General features: G+C 43.5%; 1 protein-coding gene across 2 annotated transcripts in view; it reads left to right on the top strand.

Moving 5' to 3' along the window:
- Positions 1-14672: 14672 nt before the first annotated feature.
- Positions 14673-19327, top strand: part of SLC12A2 (solute carrier family 12 member 2) — a 62901-nt gene continuing 58246 nt past the window's right edge. The window contains exon 1 of one of the 2 annotated variants that reach the window (XM_075488435.1): positions 14673-15456. In XM_075488435.1, coding sequence (XP_075344550.1) covers positions 14887-15456 — 570 coding nt within the window. In that variant the 5' untranslated portion in view covers positions 14673-14886. The remainder of the gene's footprint in view (positions 15457-19327) is intronic. The other variant, XM_075488434.1, reaches the window with a different exon arrangement.

Here is a 19327-nt window from a genome sequence, read left to right as displayed (position 1 = left end):
ACTTTCTGCCTTTGGCCCTGACCTTTTCTTCCTGTGCATATTGGATAAACAAAAAACAAAATTTGTACTGCAGAACTCTCAGTGAATCATATTTGTATTTATAAGTCAGTTATCTTAAAGGAATCTTCATTCATCCACCAAAAGAATATTATTTATCAAAAGAGTAATTTTTTTCCAGAAATGTAAGGACTACATTTTGCAAAGTATTCATAGCAAACACAGCAGTTTTAATATAAAGTTGTTTTCTAATTTCATTGTCCTCAGTGCTAAAATAATTACATTATGTAACGTTTTAAAGTCACCCTGGTTTCTTCGAGAAAAGTCATCCCTTTTCTTTGGGAACAAACTAATATATTGGGGGGTTTTAACTGAAAAAAATTTAATGAAATATCATCAGAAATCTGGTTGAAGAGAAGATGTGAATGCCTGCAAAATTATTAGATTATGAAATCAAAGTTGCAGTTTTCACAGAGCATTGCTAAATATAAATTTTCAGATAATCTTTTAGGGAAGGCCTTTCTAGTGTCTTCTATATATTTAATAACGCCTACATTTTAGTACCAAGATACCATGGTAATCTTTCATAAATTGACAAGACCATTTATTTGTATATAGTTGCCAAATGCCTGAGATGTCTACACTTCATCAACCTATTGACAGGGCATCAATGAATGAGTGGAGTGACAAGCACTGCCTTCCAAAATGCCATATTCAGCATTCACCTATTTGATTTGGTAAAACAAGCAAAGACCTGCTCTCCTTTGGAACATGAAAATTGGTATATTAATATTCTACCTAAATAGAAATAATTGTCAAATTAGCAAAGTAATGGTGGCATCTATGTTCTAATAGAAGTAGGAATTTGGGGGGAAAAAAAAAAAGTCTAATATATATCTGAAGCATATATTCTCCTTCACACAAAATATGCTGTGTGTTATTTCCTGCAATAGCTGTAATTAGAATTTAAAATTCACCAAGAGTTTCCCCCAAATAATATGCAGAATATTTCCTTATATTTAATACATGAACAAGCTACAATGCCTATGGATGGACAGTTCTGTTGCACATGACAGTATATGTTCATCTGAGGAGCAGGAGTTGTAGGGTCAAATAGAAAAAACCTGTATGAATCTTAAAAGAATCTTCATGGAGTTCACTGTCAGTGACTTACAACTAGGCTCAGTTGCTAGAAAAATAAATCCAGGGAAATTCAATGTAAGTGTCATTACTCAATTCTATTTCCAGTTTCTATTAAATACATTTCCGTACAAAAAAGAGCAACGAAATAAATAACCTCAGTGAAAACATTTAAACATGTCCGGTGAGAGGTGAAATATTTCAATCCGGAACTCTAAACCTCCTCATTAGCTTCCATTTTTTTTTACCTCTTTTTCCATGTACCAAACTGCAAAATAATGTTTAATGAGAGATTTCTTTTAGCAATCTACCTCTGTTTAGCATGGCTCTTAAACAAACTGCTTGACCTTAGTGGACCTGGACAAGTTTAATGCTAAATTCAGTGCCTTGCTGAATAGCAAAGGAGATAAATGCATGCTCACATAATTTGCCAAGTTGGGTGTCTAGCTATGTATATAATATAACTATTCAATTGAATAGCTGTATTATACCTCCATTTATTTCAGTACAGTAGAGGTCATTAAGCATTTTTTAAAACTCAGTGGCCTAGAGGAGTACTGAAAACTAGAATCTGGGATTCAATACCTTTCAGCCTGCTAAGACTCAAGCTGTATTACTGGACAAAGGCCAAGGGGAAAGACAAAAGCAAAACAAGATGAGAAATATAAAAAAGAATACTAGCAATAGCTTTAGGAGAAACAATCAGATAAGGATTCAAAATTTCACTTGTAAATGAGACAAGACAGTGACAGAATGGAGGTAAATTCTCTTCTAAGGTGTGTCTTTGCTATGGGAGGTAGCTGGTCACACAAAGAACAGCCTTGTGAGGTTTGTGATTACGGGGCCAACCAGGAGGACAAAAGTAATGACGAATCAGTTATTTCCATTACAAAACAAAACAAAACAATTCTTTTAAGAGATCATACCATACAGGGATAGGAGGAAAAATACTGCTTACTGACAGAGTAAAGAGATAACAAGAAATACTGAGCAATGCAAAAAAGACAAATTTAGATATTTTTGCATTTTGATGTTCTAGTTGAGAAGGATAACCAGATCTCACAATTAGAGGATGTCCAGAGACAGCTGCAGGAAAATATTTCTACTGCATTTCCTTCCAGCCCATTCTGAAAGATTAAGGAGTGCCTATGATATTTATTCCCTTTGACATAAATGGGTGATGACAATAGACTGCAATGTGTGGGGGTGATGCTTGCCATATGTTTTTTGACACAGTTGAAGTAGCTATTTTTGAAACGGGATAAAACAAATTTTACAATATGACATGTGGGATAGAAATGAGCTATAGTTACAGCAGAAGTTCTCCCTCCTGCCCTAAATGAACTGTTTACAGCATGTTTTGAAAATATGAACCGGTTAACCGATCAAAGCAGGAGCAAGTTGGTATCTATTTTGCTAGAGTTTTATGTACCTTTCATCAAGGGGGAAGAAAATCAAAACAGTAGGTTCTCTTTTGAACATTCCTACCAGAATTTGCATCAGATTTTGCACCACCAGTTTAGTTTTCCAGAATTTATAAAGGTACGTGATGACCACTTTTGCCACCAGCTGCCTCTGAATACGGGTGTTTTCCTAGGAGCAAAAGCACTATATAAAGTGAGATAATGCAAACATCATCTGGAAACCTAGTCTCTAACAGTGACCAGTGCCAGGAGCAAGCATAAGGAAATTCAGAGTAGCAGTTAGTACACTGATTTGGGGACAAATTCTTTCTAATCCTTGTTAAGAGTTCACTTATACTTTGACAGAAACAGATTAAGATCTTTAAATTTTTCTTCTGACTGAAAACTGCTGATATTTTTATTCGTCATTTGAATGGCTAGTCCTTTCTTCCCACCTACCTCTGTCTATGGCATCTGCATCAACAAGTTAATTATGCTGTGCGTCATTACTTTTTAACTTGATCATCCCATTCTAGTAGAAAGGTAGCCTGTAGCTCCCTATTTTCTCTCTTCCATTGCCTTGCAGCATTTTGCACACATGTACTAAGCCCCTTTCTATTTGACCTCTCCAAAGAACCACAGCCTTTTCACTCTCTCACTTCCCAACTTCTAAGTACTTTTATTCCTCTAAAACTGGAAACCTTTGTCTGTTGCTGTCTTCTTTTACGCAGACTAATCAATCAGAACTGTCTGTATGATTTCAAATGGAGATGAGTGACTGCCTGAATATTATTATAACAATTTGCTGTGATTTTATCCCTTTTTTAACTGCTGCTGCACCATGATAGGGGTTTTCATTAAGCTATGTTAACATAATTTAGATTTTTTTTTTAATCATTCATGTTTACTTAGAAGTACCATGTACATGCTATCTTTTCCAGTGAACTTTCATCAACATCAATTTTCCTCAGCTCTCCCAGGGACCAGTCATTCAGGTCACCCTGAACTTACCCTAGGAAAAAAGTTCAAAAATATTTTTAAGGATAAGAAGAAAAATGTTTGGATTCTACCCTACATAAAGAAATGGGGCTACATTTTTTTATAAAACTTTGGTGTAATGATTTTCAGAGGTTAGTGATAAACTCTTTGAAAGGATGCAGGTGAGTCACTATCTAAGCATTTGAAGACTTCAAGAGCACATACAAAAATACCCCAAGAAAAAAGAACACTTGACCACAATACTTAGCATTGTTCAGCAATACAATAAATTATACAGCAACTTATCCTGCCAACATGTCTTAAAAAGCTACACAAAGGACTTACAACTAATATCTGTAATGCAATCTGTAGTTCTAAGATAAGTTCTAAGACTGAAAGCAAAGGAAAAACAAGTGCATTACTACAAACCTGTGTTTTCAGCTCCCACTACTTATAAGATTATAATGGATTTAACTGCCTTTGGTATTAGTAATTTCCCCAATGAATCTGTGGGTGGAACAAAAATGTGGAAATGAAAACTGAGTGGGTATTGTATGTTCAAAATACCCACCTCCACTCACACACAGCAGATTTGATTCAAGCTGTCATCTTTCTATGCCTCAGTTTTCCCATTTGTACAATGGTTCAAGTCAGGATATGCTCTTTTACCACTATTAAATGTCTTCTCCCACCTTAGTTCCCTTGTGTTCCCACATTCATTTCCTCTTCTGAAGATGAAAGGAGAGGAATCATTATAAAAACTGCTTATGAGCAAGCTTACTTGATTCCCTCCTGATGGCCATGCTCCTAGGTGCTATCATTCCGAAGGCTGTACACATGCTGGGATACGAGTCCCCTATGCAGTCATCCTCAGCGATGTAGTAAAGGTCTATCTTCCTTGACCAGTCATCCAGGATCTTATCCTCTGATGCCTACCAAACATCATAAGCATCACAATTACATACTATACCTCCCCAAGTATTTTGAATATGAATTAGTGTTAAATGAGTAAGAGAGGATATTAGTGACGTACGATAGAAGCAGTGTAATCTTCTCTTCCCATAATCTTAACTTCCTGAACATGTAAAATCTTTAAACTCATAAAACCACATGAAAAAATTTATAATGAGTGGATAAATAATATTTTATGCTGCTGGCATATGGGAGATGTTTAGTTTGCCATATCAGAAGAGGGTATAAAGATTTCCATTCAAACAATTAGACTTCTCCCTCCAGTCTGAACTACTCAGTTTTAAGCGGTTATTTTACTCTACTTTGTCAAATACCTTTATGGCACCTACCTGTGAGAGCCTGGAGGAAAATTCTGCTTAGATTTCTAACCATGTTAAATAGCATCCTAGAATTAATTTGTATCCATCTTCCTGGCATAAATATGGTAGTAGAAAGGAATGAAAAATTCTTGCATTGCAGGAACACGTAGCACACATGAATCTCTTTGGCAGTGCCTACTCAGGTTCCCACTCTTGTTAAAATGCATGTTAGGACTTCTGTTGATGAGTGGTAGATCTCAAATCTAACTCAATTTGAGTTAACTTCTACAAGGTCGGCATCCAAGACTTGGCAAGTTTAAGCTGCTGGAGTGCAAGATATAAGGAGTCCACTGATTCCACATTAATATAATGCAATGAAAGTACCATTGAGATATGACTGGGATGAAGTAACACCAGGTGGTAACCACGAAAAACTCCTTAAGAAATGCTCAAGCTAGTAGTTACACTTTAGAGGCAAATCATGACAGTTTCGAACATGAGAGGTAGTAAAATCGTTCAAACAACCATGGTCAAAAAACAGTAAAGTAAGTCTACACAAACCTGTCAGCATCACATGGACTACAGAGGCTGCGAATGCAAAATGTCATCCTGTTAATTTCTGTACTTTCCATTAGTTCTGGATTATTGTTTACAAGTATAACCTTACTTTGGAATACTAGGATTTTTTTGTTTTCCTTTTTTTGAGAAAACTGTGTTATAATCATCCAGATGTACAACAGTTGATCAATATTTAAATCATGTATTTGACTAATTTTTGATCTGACAAAATAAAAATCAAATTTTGGACTGAGGGGTGTTGCTGCCCATGTCTGGGGACACGTTGTGGGTGGAGGGGAAGAGCAACTTGGGATCCCACAAGATTTATTATGGGATGTTTGGGGAGGAACCAAAGGTGGGAAAAGGGGGTTTAGGTGATCTGGCGAGGACCAGGAGTGGGAAAATGAGGGGCAAGGCAGTAAAAAGGGCCGGTGGCAGGTGAGTAATTGGCTGGTAAGTATGCTTGTCAGCCATGCCCTGTGCCCGGCCAGCGCAGCCTGTCCCGGCTGCTCGCCACAGTCCTTCCTTGCTCTGCCCTGCGTGTGCGTGTGCACATGTGTCCATGCGCGTGTAATGGTCTGTTGCAGCAGCTGGCGTGGGGCTGCAGCCTCAGGGGTTGTATGTCCCAGTGCCAGCAACTGGGAAGACTGGGATCGAGGGGCAGCTGCTGAGCTGAAGCTGAGCGTCTCAGCCGGCTGCCAGAGGGACCCACCTCGTCCATATGTGTGTGTATTTTGTCACTTGTGGACCCCCATCCTGCTCCGCTGGAGAGAGGAGCAGGATGAGGCCCTCGGTGCTGCCTGTGTCCGTGTGAGTGCTCTGGGTGTCTGATCCGTGTGTCCGGACAGGCGTATAGGTAGGTACGTATGTGGTGTATACGCGTGCTCTGTGTGCGTCTGCCTGCTGGGAATGCATCTCCAGCCTTGCTGCTGGTTGGACCTGAGGATGTGGAGCTGAGCAGCCTTGCCTCTCCCAGGCTTTTGGATCCAGCAGGATATATTTGCTCACACACTCTGTTTCCTACACTTTTTTTAAATTTCTGTCACTTCACCAACCAGTTGCTAAACAGTACAAACACTGCCGGGATATTTCTTGGAAATGTTAGATGGTTTCCCATAAGAAAAACTCAGGAAAAAAAAAATATTTAAAATAATACATTATAATAAGGCAGAACAAAAACTAAGAGTTTTCCAAACACTGAATGAAGTAGGCAAGGTGAAAAAACCAAAAGGATGACTGCAGCATAAATGATTGGTAACTTCCACTCAATTTTGATAATGAGGGTTTATGGAATGTGAAAGAAAAAAAATGAAAAATAATTTAATGGACTGACTGTCATAATACAAGGAGAATTAAAAGAAAAGGACTGAAAATTAATTGTATGAGTAGAATGTGGATAGCTGGCTTGAGCTTCTGGAAATATAGAAGACATCTTGTCTGTGGGCACTGGTGGGCTGCTGGCCAACTCACTTCCTCAGGCTTCTTTATATAGTGGATGTCTACTCCAAAGGGCATCCATTTCAGAAGCTAATGAATGGGATACAGAGATGTGGAAGTTATTTTATCTTCAAGAAACATGATCAAGTAATCAAACAAAAAAATATCACTTTGAACAGGAAAAATGAGAAACAGAACTCACTTAGACATACCCCTGAAGGGTAAAGCAGTTCCTCATCCCTGTATTATGGCTATCTCATGTCTATATATGGAGAACGATCTCCAGAAATTTAATGCTTGAGACTACTTCTTGCATGTAGTTCTAGAGAGTGAAGAGATGAACTGAAGAAGGAACTGAATCATGTAAAATGGACTTAGTTCACGCAGAGGTGTCAGGAAGGAAGTATCAGAACAGGTTCCTAGTTCACAGAGAAATGAAATGGGAGGATCTCTCGTGACAGACTGTGTGAGCTCTGTCCTGAGCTACTTGGCTGCAATCTACATGCAAGGTTTGGAATCAAAATTAGTGCTCTGTGGTCTGGACTGAACAGTTACTGAGCATCCAGGCTGTCCACTTCACATTTCAGCAGCACCTCAGTGCTACCCTGCAGCTTTGCCTACTATAAAAATCCATAGAGACTGAGGAAGAAATAGACTAAAATGACTAAAACTAGAAACATAACCAAAAAAAATTCATGAAGATTATAATTTTGCTTTGAAGATACTTTGGACTGCACAAAAAGCCTGTTTGTTTACCTATTTATTTACATTTCCAGAAGTGTTGCAATATGTTCATCTATATTCTCAAATCATTCTTGATGTAACTGTCTATAACCACAGCAGTATAAGTTAACAAACTCCATCTCCCCTTTGAATAATTTCTTCCCAACACATGTACATACACACTGGAATTTTCAAATACTGGGCAAAAAAGGAATTAGTCAGACAGTAAGCACTCTGGATGATATGTGATAATTAAAAGTCCATAATTACAAGATCTTCACATTTAATCTCACTTTGTCACATGCAGACCTTGGCAATGGTTTCTAGAGCCTGTAGGGCTTTGCTGGTCTCGACTGGACTGATAAAGGCACAGGATGAAAGGCAGTCTCTCGGATACTAAGACAACCAGAACTTTAAAGATAAACCAGCACCCTAAAACTAGACATGGAACCTCACAAACGCAGGACAGGGAGCAGGTGCTGAATGTCCTTCCTCCAGCTACCAAAAAAGTACAGCATCTTGCAAAAACTTCCACTTCTGGATGGACATGAGATATAGTCTCCACCTTACTCCTAAGTAAATACTTTGCTAACAGAATACGAAAAATTGAAGTCCTTTGACGAAGCTATCCAAAACCTATCTTGCATGTCAGTCTTCAAACCGAGAACATTAGAAATACTGAAATATTAGAAATAACTAGAGTCATTACGGAGGTACTCTTGTTACCACCGGGTCAATAAAAGCAAGGCAGTGTTGCATTAGGGCTGTGGAATGTTGAAGACACTCATGGACACATCAAAAGCATGGCTGGAACAAGAAAGGCCCCTGAAACAGATCGTTCTAGCACCACATCCGGCTGCCAGCAAATGGGTTTCATTTCTAAGTGCCTTAATCATGGGGTTTATCTGGCAGCCTTTCAGAAGTGTTGCTGCAATTACCTTTTTTTCTTGTAAGCTAGGGTTAGTATAATACAAATACAGGTAAATTGCCACATGACAATACAGTATTTTTTAGGACTTCAGATTTCTGGGAAAAGAAAGACAGTGTTACTTAAACACTGATTTAGATGAACACCTGTAATAATTATAAAGGACACAATAAACAGCACAGTAGTAGAATACAAATATTAACTGTGCTTCTATTTGTTATGGATCAGGAAGGAAAAAAGAAGGAAGGAAACAATATGAAAGAAGAAACAAAGGAAGGAAAAGAAGGAAAGAAGAATCAGGCCGTGTGCTGACTGGGAAAATGTGACATGGGATCATGATGCAGAAACAACATTTGTAGATGCTAACAATGACTGTATCAAGGAGCAGCTAGGTAGGTGGTATACAAGAGGGGAAATAACCCTCATTATGGTTCAAGCAGCACACACACAGGACCTGTTCCAAAATTTTAGCACTGAAGAATTGCATTGCAACAGTGACTATAGCTTGCCCTGCAGAAACAAGAAGTACGCAAAACCCCCAAATCCACCAGAACTATGCTCAACAGAAAAAGAATACAAAATGAGGAAGCTGGTCAAAGACAAAGCTGGAGAGGAGACCAAAAAGAGTTACGTTCTTAGAGGTGCTGATTGCTGAAAAATATCATTTTGGAGAAACAGAGCAAATTTATATCACCAATCAAGAATTACTTGAGAATGGTTGAGAGGAAGCTGGCACAACTAAACAGCAGGAATAAGGCAAGTTACTGGAAGAAAGAAGTAATCCTTTGAAAAGCTGAAGTTGTGTCCAAATACATTAATACATACATTTGGGTTTAAACCCAAAACAAAGCAGATCATAAGCATGAGATGACTGCCTGAATACAATATGCAATACATCCCTTACATGTATTTGGAATAGCAAGCCTGTCAAGAGTCTAAGGCCAATGGATGATGAAGGTATAAAAAGAGCACTCGGGGAAGGTAAGGCCCTATCAGGCAGGCAAAATGAGTTCTTGTCATCTGCCCACATTGTGGAAGAGGCAGGAGATGTTCCCCTGCTGGAGCTCTTCTTTGCAAGGCGTGGATAGGAGAGATCTGCCTGAACAGTAACAAGGCAACAGGTCCAAATGGCACTCAGCCCTAAGCTCTAGAGGAACTCAAGGACAAAACTGCTGAATTATTCAATGCACAGCATCTTAAAAGCAGCTTTGTGCCTGAGGACACGAACTTTGGAAATGAGATACCTATTTTTAAAGATTTGAGGGGAGTTCTGTGGATCTACAGGCTTGTAAGTCTGGTGCCTGTCATCAGACAAATCATGGGAAACTCTAACAAAGCATAGAATCAGTGGACACACAGACAAATAAGATTTTTGGTGTCAACGCAGCTCTTGTACATTGGGAGTATACCAGGGTTTTCTGAAGGCATTCACAAGCAAGTAGATAAGATTTAGCTGAAACTATTTACATGGTTTTCTGAAACACTTTTGACAAGATCTCTTGCCAAAGGCTTTTAAGGAAACTAAGGATCAATGAAATAAGAGGGAAGGTCCGTGTTTTGATAAATAGCTGATTTAAACAAAGGAAAGAGAATACGACTAAGTGGTCTGTTCACACACTGAAAGGAGATCCACAGTGCACTCACAAGCTGAATGCTATGCCCATCTCAAAAAGGATCTGATAGAACCAGAGAGGAGCAAAGATGTGTGGAACAGCGTCCACAGCAGCAAGGACTTAACTAGAGTTCTTCTGCTTGGAAAAGAGGCAGATGGGAGAGCAATCTAGTCAAGGTCTAAATGGCCACGATAGTCATAATGTCATAAAGCATCTGCATTTTCCAGTGTTTCATATTGGGTATCAAATGAGCACTATGGAGTAGTCAGTCACTGAAGCTGGCAAATGGCAAGTTCAAAGTAGAGAAAGGAGGCAGTTCCTTACACCATGTTTGCATGTGGAAGTCCCTGCCACAGGACACGGGGGAAGCTGCATAATGTCAAGGGGAAAACGGACAAGTTCACAGAAGAGAAAGCCCCTCTGGCTTGCTTAGCCATGCCCTAGCTGCAAAGTGTTGGAGGCTGGGAAAGTACCTGTAAGAAAGACCTGTGCTTGCCCTGTTCTTAGGCAGTCTTTCCTCGGTGGCCACTGCTGTAGGCTGGTTACTGGACTAAACAAACTCTTTGTCTGACCCAGAACAGCTGTTCTGTTCTGATCTTCTTACATGGAGGTTCATACGGATGTTAAACTCCTTTTACCAATGCTGACAGCCATTCTGACAGACCCTTCTGATGCCCTCCAGTGCCAAAAGGATATGTCTGATGACAAAAGCCATTGAGCCAACTGCATCTGATATTTTCTCCAGTAAGTGTATGTATTATACATGTATAAATAAATACTAATCCAATGTTCCCAAGTTTTTAAACTACCAAAACCAAATGCAGAATTTTTAGTAGTGCTTTTGCATCTTTGACAGGACATTGAAACTCTCCACAGTCCCTCCCTCCACACTGTGTAAAGCAAAAAAAAATTTGTTAATGTTCTGTGGTAAATAATCTTAGCTAGAATTAGAGTAATTTATTGCTTACTTTTATTTAATGTGTTATGTTTTTGTTTTGTTCACTGACGACACCCAGCCTCTACTGTGTTAATGTTTTAAGTAGCGGTATGTCAGAAACCATTTAATTAAGAGCTTAAAATGAGTATTATTATTTTTTTCCTTCAAAGTGTATTTTTTAGTATCAATGGCATTTTACTTGGCAGTTAATGGGAGTTTGTGTGCCTTTTATTCTCCTTTACTATTACAGATTCTCTCACCCCTCTCAGAGGCCATGTGAAGTCCCAGGACCTTTATGAAGACTTGGCCCATTTTCCTCTTACTCTTGTCAGTTTCTCATACAGTGGTATTTCTTAATCTCCTTGATGCTTTGGTTCTGAGAGGTCTGCATTTTCCTCATCCATCTCCTTCTTATTCCTGGCTCCTCTATCTCCTTGTCTCTCATAGGGACTGTGGTAGCATCCTCAATTCTTCACTTTCTTCAAAGCCAGTATTTAGCATTATTCTCACGTTACCTTAGATGGAGGCACATCACAAAATTTATTTGCTATGAACGCTAAACCTTGTCTTTTTGTTTCATTTCCATAAGGTTCTCCCTCGTGTGGAATCATGTGCCCCTACTGTCTTTCCACTAGAATGATGTACTCTTCTCTCTTAGGGCTCTTCTGTTCCCCATTTTCTTCCCATTAGCATACTCTTCCCACCCAGTTCGCTCTTCCTTCTTCCAAGAAGGAACCTCTTCTTGAAGCCTGAAGTGCAAGGGCTCCATCTGCCACCTGTTTTGCTCAGACTGGTGCTTTGGCCTCCCTCAGTATGAGCGAGGCCAACCTGATCACTGATTCTGGGGATGCAGAACTGTGGGACAGGTTAAATGTTTGAGCATTGCACTGCAATAATACAAAGACAAAAGAGGAACTGGCATCACGCAGGCTGTGGGCCTCGCAGATGTAGCCAACAGATATCTAGCCATACATATAGAATGCTGTTTGATTTAAAATAGCTAATCATAATACAATCGCATCATCACCACTGTATCATGAGTATGGGATTTCACAAGCTGCTTTCCTCCTCCTTCCTGTTATTACTTATTCATACAGGAAACTGACAGAAATAACCATTTCCAAACCTAAATTGCTTCCAAACACCTTACCATATGACATTATATGCAGGTGTTGATCACGCAGTGTTTGTATCTGCTTATGCAAAAAGTACAGTGGGGCATTTTCTTTGCACATCATCTGCTGTTCTGGTGCTGTTTGCTTTCAATTCTGAACCAAAATCCTTTATTCTGACTTGTTCTCTTTATCACCCATTGTTTTTCAAGTCCTTGCTCCATGACAAAAGCAAAAATTTCACCATGGTTTGATCTTTTATTTCCCAGGTCACTCACAGATTTTTGTTTATTCTTTACACTCTGAAAATTTGCTGAATCCTGTCTTTTTTAACCGGTTATTCTTGGGAGTTTTGGAGTCCAACAAGGAATTTCTCAAACCATTTTGAAGTATATGATTTTTGTTCTTTTTCTAGAACAGTGTGTGAACAGGCAAGGATCAGTGTACCCATCTTTTCAATCTATTGAAGTGTCCTCAGCTCTTTTATGCACGTACACATCCCTAAAATTGAAATACTTCTTCCTCTAAGTAAGCGTTAAGAAAAAGCAAGCTTTGTTTTACAACTCCAGTCCTCTTCTGTTGGATTATGTCACGAAGTTTGTTGTTAATTTAAATAAAACAGTAGAGATGTGGTGAGCTAGAAAACGGATGTTGGCACTGAGTTTGCCAGACAGAGGGGAAAAATATACTAAACTGCACATCATTAGGAGAAAAGACTTGGAACCAAGAAGTACCAACCAAAATGTTTTTGAAATAAAGAGGTGCCATTGCTTGAGAGGACTAACTTAAGTGAATGTTTGCTTGATGATTTTTAGCAACTAAATAAGGTAAAATTGTTTTGGCAACTGTTGCCCAACTCTCCTGCTACTCTGTGAGCAACTACCTGCAAATATAAAGACAATAAAAATACATGATGAAAAATCGTTGGTGCAACCCTTTCATTTTCTTATTATGGAAGCAGAAGGATTTTACTTACGTTTGAGGTTTCTTTTTCACAGCCTCAGAGCTAACCTCCCATGCTTTAATGGATTATCCAGACACACTCCACTAAGAGAGGGGAGGCAGAACGATTGCATTTTTTAAATTAAAGAACTAACTATGTATACTTTTGGAGAAACAATACAATTTAAGAGAATAGGGGCGAAGAGTTGCAACACAGGACAGAGAAAAAAGACTGCTGACATTAGATCTATTACGTGAGGAGGAAGTTATTTTTACAGCACACTCGGAAGAGCTCTAGAGGCTGGAAGGCGAAAATAATGCTCAAACGACCACCTACTTTTGCTCTCCTCGTTTATTGCTCCTTCAAGGTACCCATGGGCAAACATTCCAGTGCATCCCCGGCATTTACTGGTCCACGCTTTACCCGCAGGCACACACCTCATCTTTGCACTTACTCATCCAAGCCGTACATCCGGATCCTTTACACCCGGACAACGTTAAGGAACAGCTAGGTGGCGTACGGCAAAGATCAAGATCAGGCGGCTAAAAGCGGGACTGGGGGTTTTGCAGGGCTGTGAGCAGGCGAGGGGCAGGCGGGCAGGACAGAGCCAGCACCAGCGGCAGTGGATCCCGGGCGGCCCCAGGGCTGCCCGGGCCTCGCAGCCCCGCGGCCGCCTAGCCACCATCCCGCGGACCGCTCCCCGCCCACGAAGCCGCTTCGGGCAGCAGCCGGGGGCGAGGAGGGAAGCGGGCAGCCGCCTCGCCCGCCATGTGCGGCGGGCCGCTCCTCCTGCCGCGAGGCCGCAGCGGCCGGGGCCTGCTCGGCTCCCGCCGCGGGTGGAGGGGGGCGAGCAGGGCAGGGGGGACACGCAAACGTCCTCGCAGCCCGCGGAGCCGGCGCGGCCCGCGCATCCCCCGCCGCCGGCGCTCCTCTCGCGAGATGTGGCGGCGGCCGGCGGTCTAACAGGCTTTGGCAGGCGGGCGAGCGCCGGGGCGCCGCGGCCCCCCCGCCCCGGGCCAGGCGCTGCCCCCCTCCCCCCCCGCCCCTCTTCGGGCCGCCGCGGGGCGGCTGTGGCGGCGGCCATCGCTTGGGCCGGGAGGAGCCGCCGCCGCCCTCCCCGCCAGCGCCGCCGGCGGGCCGGGGAGCCGCTCCCGCCGCCGCAGCCGGGAGAGGGCGGAGCCTGGTGAGCAGGCGGCGCCGGCGGCCCCCCGCATCTCACCTCCGCCCGAGCCGGGGAAGCGAGCGGGCGCGGCCAGGCGGCGCTGACCGGTTCGCGTCCAAGTTCCTGCCTCCGCCGAGCGGGGATCAGGTGGAGCGGCCGGAGGGTGGGGGCGGGGAGGCGGAGGGCACCGGGGGCCGTTTCCTTCCCGCTCCGCCGCCCCACGCCGGCCGCGGGCCCCGCGCCGCTCCCTCCGGCTGAAGCCCCGGTGGGCTCGCCCGGCGCGGCCGCTCCTCCCCGCGTGGCGCTGTCAGAGCGGCGGGCGGCGCCGTCGCCTAGCGGTCGCGCTCGGGGGAAGGCGAGCGGGGGCAGGAAGGCGGCGGGGGCGGAGGGAGAGAGCGGCCGGTGCGGGGCGAGCGGGCGGCGGCGGGGCCGGGTCCCGCTGAGGGGGCGCGCGGCGGGGGCGGGGGCGGGGGGGCAGCGGCGGCCGCACCGGCGGCATCATCACCTGGCGCTGCGGCGGGGGGCGGGGCGGGGCACGCGCGCGCGGCGCCTGGCGTTGTCTGCGGCGCGCTGCAGCCCCGGGCGCTGGTTGGCGGTTTAAAGCAGCGGAGCCGCCGCCGCGAGGGGCGTTCAGAGCAGCCGGGGCCGCCGCCGCGCGCAGTGCTCGGCCGGCGAGGGACAGGCATGGAGGGCAAGCAGCAGCAGCTGCCGCCGCCCGGCCCCGCCGTGCCGGGGGCCGCGGGCGAGGAGCGGCGCTCGGAGGAGGGCAAGGATGAGGCGGGCGGCGGTGCGCTGGGGAGACCGCTGGGTCCCACGCCGAGCCAGAGCCGCTTCCAGGTGGACCTGGTGGCCGAGGGCGCCGGCCGCCCGGCCGAGGAGCCCCGCAAGGCGAGCGGGGAAGGCGGCGCGGCGGGGAAGGGCAGCGAGGAAGCCAAGGGCAGGTTTCGCGTGAACTTCGTGGACCCGTCTGCCGGCGACGAGAGCCCCGGCGAGCCGGGGGGCGGCAGCTCGGAGGGCGGCAATGTCAGCTTCCAGAACGGCGGCGACACGGTGCTGAGCGAGGGCAGCCTCCACTCTGGCGGGCACCACCACTACTACTATGACACCCACACCAACACCTACTACCTGCGCACCTTCGGCCACAACACCATGGACGCCGTGCCCCGCATCGACCACTACCGCCACACGGCCGCCGACCTGGGCGAGAAGCTCATCCGGCCCAGCCTGGCCGAGCTGCACGATGAGCTGGACAAGGTGAGCGGCCGCCGAGTGTGTAGTCCGTGTCCTGTCCCCCTCCTCCCCCTTCCCCAGTTGTCCCCGGGCCGGGGAGCGGCCCCGGCCCCCGCGTTGTGCCCGCGCCGGGGCCGCCCTCGGCGCTTGTGCGACTCGGTGCGTGCCGGCAGTGGTGGGAGGAAAAAGCTAAAATCGCTGAGCCTCGAGGAGGCGCAAACAGTGCGAATGCATCGGGTCGCTTGCGTCTTTTTTCTTTTTTTTTTTTTTTTTTTTCATGACGCAATGGGGTTTTCTCCCCCCACCCGTATTTTTGGGATATGGTCCCCATGGTGAGAGGTAGTTCTGTGGCTGTAGGTCTGCGGGGCAAATGTCTTCTCTGTAACCGAGAGAGGCTCTGTTACAGATGCAGCGGTTTTCTGCTTCTGGTCCTTATCGCCTTCAACAGATAGGGAATTCGGGATCTGCAAGAGGTATTAGTCTGGGAAGGGGAATTAAAATGTTTGGAAGAGATGCTAAAAAAAAACAATAAAGAAGGATGCGCTCGCTTTTAGTACTGACAAGAGGTTTGTGTCCTAACCAGCTGGAAACGCATGCCTCTCCCTGTGCACACAGCGCTGAACCAGGCTGCCTTCTGGTGTGATGCTGAAGGCTGCACAGATACAGCCGAGGCTCCTTCTTAAGGAGCCTTTTCAGTCGTGCTGAGTAGCCCTGCGTGTGAGGGCGTCATGATCAAGGCTTCAAAAATTTTGAAGCTGTGCGTGTCAAGGTTTTTCTATTTTTGACTAGTCTGTATGTTATTGGAGACCGAGTTCCAGTGAAAGCTTATCTGCATTGTAGGCTGTCTTTATTAAAAGGCAAGCTTTAGCTGAACCTGGAATTGATTTGATGCATTTTTTAGATCATGATTAAACTATTAAACTATCATGACTAAACTAAAGCCAGATCAACCTATTGCAATGCTGTTTCCTTGCTATCTGAAAACTGCTTCTTGGTATTCGGCTATTCTCTAAGAAGTCCATGTTCTAGTGGGTTTTCCTGCAGGGTTTAGGGAAATAAAGGAACTTGTGCGCCACATCCTAATGAAGTGAAGAATATCCTGTTTCCAGAACTCTTTTTCATCCCACCTTTCACTCCTTATAGGTGGAGTTCCGTGAGAAAACATATGTTCTTCTGAGACCGTCCTGTTTCACACCATTATTAGGCAGCTCAGTGCATCTGCACTGATCTGTGGGTTTTTTTGGGGGGTGTGGTGATTCTTCAAGTGTGTTTTTTTTGAAACTGACTCTTCATCTGTTCTGATAGAAATAATTGTTTGGTGTGCTATAGAGACATTTCCTTGCAACATCCAAGATAGATATCAAAATACTAACTGTAAGGGCAAATTACTCTTGCCTTTCAGGTCTCCTCCTGATAGAGATAAATGATGTTCTGTAGTCTGATTCTAAGTTAGTATGGAACGGAAGTTGGCAATTTCTGTCTTGTGCATGGAGTTAGATACACTATAAATAAACCATGTAATAAATGTGAAAACATATTCACACACCCCCCCCCCCCCCAAATTTCTGACTCCTGGCCCATCATGGGATGATCAGGTCATTAGATACTCTGTTCTGTAAGCTGATTTGAATTTCTAAGCTTGGCAGATAAGTTTTTGGTGTGTTTATATTGCGGCAGTCAAGAAAGCTCTTCATGCTTTCCATTAAGACATTTCAGTGTGGAATCTAACTCACTCTGGAACTATAGTTTCTAGAAGTGTAATTTTTTCGTATTTCATTACACAGCATGGCAAGCAATTTTCTTGGTAGGTTGTGGCATAGAGGAGCTGTAGATTACCTAATTACAGTATCATTATCAGAAGAGTTTAATTGTGAGCATTAATTAACTCATTATTAATTTCTCAAATGTCATGAATTTGTTCTGCAGTGTGGATAGATGTCTATGAAGATTTTTTTTTTAAAGTGATGTCCTGCTTGCTGTGCCCTCCCCCCCCCCCCCCCAAGGATGGGGGGTGGAATATGCAATTTCAGTTACATTTGGTATTATACTGTCATAGTATAAACTTGAGAAGTTAAGCTGAAGTTCTACTTAGTAACTCAGCTGTTCTGTTGCAGGATGTTTCATTTCCGAAGCAATTAGCCTGTTAGCAAGCATTTAGGCTTCTATGGAGAAGGGAAGCAATTATTTTCGCTTCAGACTTAGGAAAATAGTTTGCAAGATAAAGTTGAGAATACAAAAGCTTTTAATAAGGGTGTGTCATGCATACTAATAGCATTGGATACATACATTTTTCCCAATCTCTGGAGTATAAAATATACCATATCTGTAATGATGTACTTGATTTCTGGCAACAGAGTGCTGGTAACTTTTAAATCATGATGGTGCTGTACTTTTATATGAAAGATGTTCACAAAGCTACTGTGCTTTTTTCACTGTGTTTCAGGGGGCTTATTGTCTCCGTTCCCAAAGTGACTTCAGTTCCTGCTGACTGACAGTAATGGTCTCTAGTGTTGAATAATACTATGCATTAAAGAAGTTATTTCACTGACTTTTAAGAACTTGAAAAATTAAGCTCGCTCTTCAGCTGTGGTTTTTGTACTAACTTAACTTGTACAGCATGTACATCAAAGACTTAGGGCGGCTGGTATAAACATCCTAGTACTATTAGATAAAATTTGCACTATGTAAAGACCTATTGTTATGCCCCTGCTTCTTGACCCAGTGCATCAAGGTTGGCAGTTACTTTGTGTTAAGGCTGATCCAAAAATGTGTTCACTGGCAATGTGTTCCAGTGTTTTGAACGTAGCAATTTCATCTCACAGTTAAAATTTGTGATATTCTTTTTTCCTTTTAAAAGGTAAATAAATGTTGTGAGGCAGTGTTACAGCAATGTTGATGCTAGTGCCAATTATAGAACAGATTTTTTTTTCCTTAGTTTTGTTTACAGGCTTCATATGTCTAACTCTTCTACTGATTCTGTTCTCACAGAAAGTACTGTTGGAGGAAGATAGCACTGTTTGAGGAAGATGCACAGACACGTACAGAAAGGGTACCTTTTGACAAGGGTTTGTCTTGCTGTCCTGGTAGGATAGGTGTCTAACCACCTTAGGTTTCATGTGGTCATTCCAACAGTGGCTTTCCTAGTAGGGAAAAAAAGGGATTGTTCTTGAAACTGGTTGTGGAAACACAGCTGCGTGATGCTGCAGTACTCTGAAGTGGATGGATTGCATACTACTGATCTTGGTCTATCATGTTAAATTTCAAGTGAGGGGTCTTGTCTTCATATATCACTGGCTGCAGATAGCCAAGGTGAGCAATCTCTTGCTTACCCAATACTCTGCTTTAGGGAGACGATAGAGTGAACTTGGTGATGCTGTCACCGTTGCTAATCTCACAGATAAGGCGATGCTTTGCAGGAGCATTAGTCTCTGGAGATATGGAGGTGAGAGGGTGGTTGTGAACAAAGAAGTGGGAGGGAAAAAGCATACCATGATATGTAGGTTTTTGTTGCGGTTCTGGTGGTGTCCCCTGCCCTCTTGAGGGGATCTGCCTTCAGATGGTAGGAAGGTTAAAAGTGTCCTAGCTTTTCTTAATTTTTTTTTTTCTATCTTACAGTTTAGGAATATCTGTTTTGCATAGGTCAGCTAGGTCATCTGTAAGTAAAACGATAGCCTGTAGAAGATGTTCCATCTGCCTTTGTCTTCCTCAATGTAAAAATTACTGTGCTATAATGTCATAGACCTTATGGTTCTGGAAGGTGAATACTTTTAAAGTATTCAGAGTTCGACTGTGTTTTAGTAATCCACTACTATGCATTAATTTATAATTTTTCTGTATGGCATTGCCTTAATTGGGGAGCTTTTTTTTGAAGAATAAGCTTAACAGTACGTGAGTG

This window comes from Mycteria americana, chromosome Z (assembly GCF_035582795.1).
Source record: "Mycteria americana isolate JAX WOST 10 ecotype Jacksonville Zoo and Gardens chromosome Z, USCA_MyAme_1.0, whole genome shotgun sequence".
NCBI classification, from domain to species: Eukaryota; Metazoa; Chordata; class Aves; order Ciconiiformes; family Ciconiidae; genus Mycteria; species Mycteria americana.
The sequence above is the reverse complement of the archived record's forward strand: the minus strand, read 5'-3'. Positions and strand labels throughout refer to the sequence as shown.